General features: G+C 41.6%; 1 protein-coding gene across 6 annotated transcripts in view; it reads right to left on the reverse strand.

Moving 5' to 3' along the window:
- The window catches only part of LOC124354602, a 61,083-nt gene extending 54,676 nt beyond the window's left edge, over positions 1-6,407 (reverse strand). For 2 of the 6 annotated variants that reach the window (XR_006921698.1, XR_006921697.1), the window contains exon 1: positions 1,214-6,402. Coding sequence is in view for 4 of the 6 variants with exons in the window: in XM_046805189.1 (XP_046661145.1) it covers positions 1,207-5,478 (4,272 nt within the window). In the remaining 2 variants the exon portion in view is untranslated. Of the gene's footprint in view, positions 1-1,206 lie in introns of all 6 variants that reach the window. The other 4 variants (XM_046805189.1, XM_046805188.1, XM_046805187.1 and 1 more) reach the window with 3 other exon arrangements.
- Between the last annotated feature and the right edge of the window lie 480 nt (positions 6,408-6,887).

Here is a 6,887-nt window from a genome sequence, read left to right on the forward strand (position 1 = left end):
TACGTGAATAAAATCTTGATTGCGTTCAAAAGTTGATGTAAGAAGCCTTACTGGTATGATGGAAATATAAGTTAATTTTTTTTAATTAAATGAAGGGTCTCAATTTACAAAATATTTTGTTTACTAGATCAAGGCCCGGATCTTAGTAAACAATATCCATTTACAGGTCTCGGAGGAACATTGAAATGTTTTCTAATTTACGTAAAATACAATACAAGCCACTAAACCCTTTTCTCTCAACGTTTGCTGTTGATTTAACAGAACAACCTCTCCAATAAATTACGCACAATCCAGTTACATTGCCAGAGGTTGTGGCGAGTACATAAATAAAGTTATAGAGACAAAGACTGCGGCCTAAGTATTGAGTGACCGCCGGGGTATAAATAAGAGCCGAAGGGAGAAAAGTTCATTAGCAGGGTACTGACCTAGAGCCGCTACTACCGCTACCGGCACAAGAATAGACGGACAGATCCAGCTGCGAGGAGGAAGTGGCGGCTGGAGTGATGATTGAGACCACGTCAACTGTAACGCTTCCATTTTAGCTCGGATCATTCTGCTGTTTTAGGGGGAAAGAAGTAAAACTGAATTATGAAGAGGGATTAAATCATTCCTCAGCTCCATTTGTGTGCAAAGATAAAAATGGTGAAAGACGTAGTAATCGTTGTGGTCTACAATTAGGTCTTAAAGCTTCGAAGATTAAAAAAAATCTTACTTCCTTGTGATGTGCAAACAAAAACTTTTTACAATAAGTTTTAAGCCATATAATTGTTTAACATGGTCTGCATTTGGGAATGTATATAAATTAAAATATAAATATAAATTAAAAATTACCTGATTCACTGAAATGAAAGTGAAGAACGTTTCTTTTGTTACTAAACCTTCTTTCTTAACGTGGAATGTTGTGATTCTGTATTTTAAATACGTTTGACCAATAAAAGAACTTTAAAATATAACGTGTCTTTTCTCTAGATAGGAGATGGGGGTGTTCATTGAAATTTATAAATTCACGAAGCAATATCAGCAGTAATGGATCAGTTCAAAGAAATGAATTATTAGAGCAAAGCATTGAAACGTTAAGAATGTTGAGAAAGAGTGAACGATAGTCAAGTCCTACAATTCCAGAAAATGTAATCACAACTCGTAAAGCACAGATTGTTTTGTGTAACTAAGAACAAACCAACAACAGCAAGTCAACGACAAACAAACCTCTAACCCTGCATCCTGAGCGGGCGGTGTAGACACCATCATCGTGACATCGTCAACGCTGGTGGCAGGAGTCAGGGTTCCGAGGGTGGGGGCTTCCTCCTCCGTGGTCACAGAGTACATGGAGAAGCGATGGGTGTACATCTGGGGGATGTGGAGAGCGGAGAAGACATGAAGTGGAGCGAACGTATGCATCCCTTTTTCGTCCAGTACTGTGTACGGAACCTTCCCTGTGAGAACCGCCCTGGATGCTTCCCGAGGGATGACACACTGTATCCCGTGCTTGACGATCACGAGGATCCCGTGTTTCTTGTTCTTCAACATGAAGTCTTCCATGGCTAAACTGTTGTCACATGTCAGCAGCGACATTGGGACATCTCCAGCAGTTTGTATGTTTACGTTTTCTTCAGGAATGATCATAAGAGCACCACTTTCTCTCACTAATTCCCTCACTAGGGGGTCAGCTCTGGCTTCATCTGGGTCAATCGTAAGTTGAAGAAGTGCTGTTCCAAATTTCGGCCTTTTTTCTGCCAAATGTCTCATGACAGTTAGTCTTCTAAGAATTTCAAATGTAACTCTATCGTTTGCCAAAAGTTCAGCCTTCTTTGGATCTGCTATGGCTCCTAATAAAGTGTTGGCAACATCTCTCATGCCCATAGCGCGCGCAAGACCAATAGCTTCTAGGAACATATTTTTTACATTTTCATTTGAAGCGTTATGTAACACGTCTTGAACACTGATTTCACTTGATTCTCTAACAACATCTATTATTGCTTTTTGGAGCGATTCAGAGGCATCCTTTTCAGTTTCTATTTTGTCTAGTTTATCTGTCATGCGTTGAACAATTTTTCCTATAATATCCGGATGTCCTTTGCTAAAGTTTCTAAAGCCTTCAATGATGGATTCATCGGAGTCATTCAAAATGTAACTCAATTTTTCAACAATTTCTTCTTCATTACTAATATTTCCTACAACAAGTTCTTTTAATAGGTTGACCTTTTTCTTTGGTCGCATGGGATCTAAAGCTGGCGAATTCATAACAAATTTATGCAAGCTATCAACAATGGGCACTACTTCATTTTTACCTTCTGTTAATAAAACTTTCTCCAGAACAGCACATACATTTCTGTATAGACCGAGCTCATTTTCTGCCATATCAGCAGCTTTCAACATTGACTTTAAAATAATAGCTTCACTCGCATTGTCAACCATGTTGACCCCATTTAATGGCATTGAACAGTCAAACTGAGCAATAGTTGCTAAGATTTGGCTGAGTTTGATGGTTGTGACTGGATCAATATGGCCTGGAAGTCGATCTCTTAGAGAGCAAGCAACTCCCATGGCCGGAACTGTTCTCACATCTACAACTGGTACATCCGCTGGAACTTGTCTTCCTACAGCCATTCCAGCTTCTGATAGCTGTTTCATCATTCTGGAATCGATAGCTGTCTCTCCCGATGCAGGTGAAAAAATAGAATTCGAGCTAATGTGCGGTCGAAGTAAATTTAGCTCTTCAGGAGTTATTTCAAATCCTTGAACTGTAAATTGTACATCACCCTCAGGATCGTTTTCTAGATCAGGAGCAACAAATTTCAATCCATCTGTGGTTTCAACAACTTGTCCAGGAATAAATGAAACTTTGTCACCTGTTTCAATGACTCTACCAGGAACGAATCTTGGTCCTTCTATGGTTTCAACTACTTGTCCGGGAACGAACCGCGAACCTTCGTCATCAGTAGATATGACTTGACCGGGAATAAATGTAGGTCCTGCTTTTGTATCTACGATTTGGCCAGGTACAAACTTAGGACCTTCAGCAGTTTCAACTGTCTGACCAGGCACAAATTTAGGCCCAGATCGCATTTCGACGATTTGGCCTGGAACGAATTTTGGACCATCCTTTGTTTCCACAACTTGGCCAGGGACAAACTGTTCACCTTTATCTGTAGTTACAACTTGCCCAGGAACAAATTTGTCATCGATTATGATGCCAGGTACAAATTTAACTTCTTTTCCTCTAACCAGCCTTCCAGGCACAACTTTTCCAGCAGGTAGTCCTGATGCTACTCCTGGGAAGAATTCCACACCTTGACCCGTCTGAACTATGTGACCGTAAACTGTGTCTGCCTTATCATTTGTATTGATGGCCGCGTTATCAAGAGATATTCCCAAAGACATGCTATCTCTATATACGATGTCACTGACGTAACGAGCAGCTGCAAACTCGTAATTTCCTTCATCTGTTATTTCTGTATTTCCTGGAATGAAATGTATCTTACCACTGGCAGATCTGAATAGTTGCCCTTCAACAAATTGTGGCCCATCAGGAGTTTTTATTGTTGCTCCAGGAAGAAATTTAGCACCTTCTTCGGATTCTACAACTACACCTGGTACAAATGCATCATCTCCATTTTTATTGGTAACGGTTTGGCCCGGTATGAAAGTAGGCCCGTCTTTGGAATCGATCGTTTGACCAGGAACGAATTTCAAATCACCTGTGGGAGTAACTATGCTTTGACCAGGGATGAACTTCCAACCCTCCTCCGTCTGTTCAGATTGCCCAGGCATGAAAACTGTTCTACCGAACTGGTCCGTGTGCATTTGCCCAGGGACGAATTTATGACCTTCACAATCGAGTTCTGTCAGACCAGGAACAAATTGCGGTGTTTCTCCAGGAACAATTTGACCGGGGATAAACTTTAGGCTATCTGGTGCCATGACTGTCTGGCCAGGAACGAACTTTGCTCCATCTTTAGTAACAATTTTCTGGCCGGGTACAAATTTCTCCCCCTCTCTCGTATTTAATACTTGTCCAGCGATAAAAACAGGCGTTTTAACTCCACTATTATCTTTATCAACCTGAAGGATATGGCCAGGAATGAGTTGAGGTGCACCCTCAGGAGTCTTAATAGTAATACCAGGGATGAACTGCTCCCCATTTGGTGTATCGACTGTCTGTCCGGGAACAAACACATCCCCTGTAGGTGTATTAACAGTCATACCAACAACGAATTTAGTAGCCGCTTTTATGTCTAATTTTAATCCGGTTACTTTACAATTGGGGTTACCTACTGTGGAATGGGTCCCTTCGTTCATTTTTTCAATGATCTCTGGAATTTCCGCTATTGTCGGTAACATATTAAGATTATGTTTATCCCTTGCAAATATCTGTTTCGTCCCAGCAGTTTTTTCGAGCTCTGATGGGTCAAGTTTCTTTATACAGCTCAAGAGCTGTTCGTCGGGTTCAGCAATTAAAGGCGTTATCGGGTTGATGGCTGACGTTACTTCAAGACCACCCGTGCTCTCTAAAACTAGAGGTGCCTGAATTAATCCAGGCAAAGACGTTCCTAAATCTACTAGTAACGGGTCAAGAACGCAAGGAGAAGGCATTTTGTTCGTGATCGGTTGCCCTTTATGGAGCATTGTGCTCTCCCAGTTCGACCAATCGTTACTCTCAAACAACGGACTAAGCTCTTGGGAACTAGCTAATTTAATCGTGTCTACTGGATCGGGTCTACAGTCACTCCAACTCTGTGGTTTACATTCTATTTTAGCTTTACTAACATCCTTACTAGTTTCTTTCTTCAACAGTTTCGGTCTCTGGTTATCTATTTCTTCAGCTAAGGCGGCGGCACGTTCTTTTTCCTCAAATATCTTCCCGACCGTTGACATAACCGAACTGCCTTTCCTCTTTCTTTTTTTTCGTTCATTCACAACCTCCTCACTCGGACCCTCACCATCGTATATCTCCAAACCGTCGATCGAGATATCCCTGACATCGATAGCGACATCTCCGCCCTTTTTCAGTTTTAAAAGAAGAGTATCCGAGTCCTTTGCTAACATCACGTTCCTGATGTCCCCGTCTCTCACTGCAGCCTCCATCTTAGCCGTGAATACCAAGCTGCATCTTCTCTCCGCGACCTTGTAGATGTAATGTGCTTTGCTCTCAATATTCTTACTGTCCAAAAGCTGTACGAGATCTGCAGAATCCTCGCAGACAGGGAAGACATATCTGTAATCTGCGACAAGTACGTGGTTTTTCTCGGGAATACCGTTCTCTTGGCCTATAAGAGGGATGGGTGGCTGGGCCGCCTTTTTCTTCGGTTTGGTACTGACTAAGACTGGAATATAATGATGTGCAGGGAGTCCATAAGATTTTCCGGTAATTCTACAAAAACGTTTAGCGTCGGCCGGAGAAATGGGCGGAAGTAGTGGGAAATAGTTTGGCTTTGGGAGTCCCCTACTCTTCCCGGTGATGCGGCAAAATGTAGACATGTTGGCAGATTATTTAAAAAATAAATTAATAAAAATAAAAAGCACCATGAAAAGTATTTTAACAGAGTACTTTTCTTCAAAGTTTAGATGGTTTAAAAAAGGTTTTTAATACTAATTCAAATCCCAGTTGTCACATTTATACAACAAAAATAAATAGGTTCCTTTTCGTTAAGTGCTACTCAGCCAAGACAATACATACAGCAACAATATCCCAACTGTTTTCACTGGTCACTGTCACTCACTGAACACATGATGGATACACGAACAGCTGGCGGAACGTCGCGTCGCGCGCGCGGGAACTGAGCAGCGACTGTCGCCTCCCCGCCACGCGCGCACCCTACCGCACCTTATCTCAACTATCGAACACCTCAATTGTTACGACTGTGCCAAAAATCTATTTGCGGCGTCGTCGCACTGACATTCCCCACCGGCCAAGGAATCAAAGTGGGATTAGAGCCTTGTAAATAGCCCCTGCGGCCACGTCGATCCCTGTTGCGACAGCGGACTCGTCTTCCGCGTAGGTCCACGTCGCGTGCCCCGACCCCATACGGTTTGGTAGCCGCTGGCCTCGACCCAGGTCGTTGCGACACGATGAAAAACAAAGTACGTTATCTACATTCGTTGGCACTTCTGATGCCGTCAATAATGCCAGGGACTTTGATTAATGCGTCGAGCTAATTCGAGAACCGTCATTGGCTCATGAGTCTCGAGCTATCTACGAGTATGTACTGCATCTATCTTGCCTTCACGAATAAAAGTTGGCATATTTATACAAAATATATTTAAATTTTATGTTTAAGCATAAATTCAGAAAGGCATGCTTTATATAATTTTTAACTTTATAAATTAAACTATGATTTATCGGATAGATGGGAAAATAAAATCTACACATATAAAATCCATATGATGACTACCCCTAAGTGCCCATCAGTTTTGCCCATATCGATACTCCGAGCCACGGCTAAGATTTTTGAAAAGATTGCCATGCGCCAAATAGAAACCTACATTAAAGTTTAAAACATATTACCAAACAGACAGGCTGGTTCTAGGAACATCCACAGTATGTTCACATGGTCAGTGAAAAATAGTCTTAAGCTAAACGTAGAGAAGGATAATGTGCTCCATATTATACCTAAAACTTTGATAAAGACATTAAAAATATAAAAAACCTAGGTTTCATGTATGACAGCGACCTCTATTTTTTTTAAATCTCGCCACTCATGCTGTTCAGCGCGCTGTTGGCAGGCTTATATGGCTATATAGATTGTGGATCCTGCTTCCAGAATCTATAGACAACAGTTTATGCAGTCCTTGGTTCTTTCAATGTTTTATTACTGCTACCCCTTGTATGGGAACAGCATACAAGCGAAGACACTAATATAATTCAAAACGCCGCAATACGCTATGTA

This window comes from Homalodisca vitripennis, chromosome 2 (assembly GCF_021130785.1).
Source record: "Homalodisca vitripennis isolate AUS2020 chromosome 2, UT_GWSS_2.1, whole genome shotgun sequence".
In the NCBI taxonomy this organism is placed as follows: Eukaryota; Metazoa; Arthropoda; class Insecta; order Hemiptera; family Cicadellidae; genus Homalodisca; species Homalodisca vitripennis.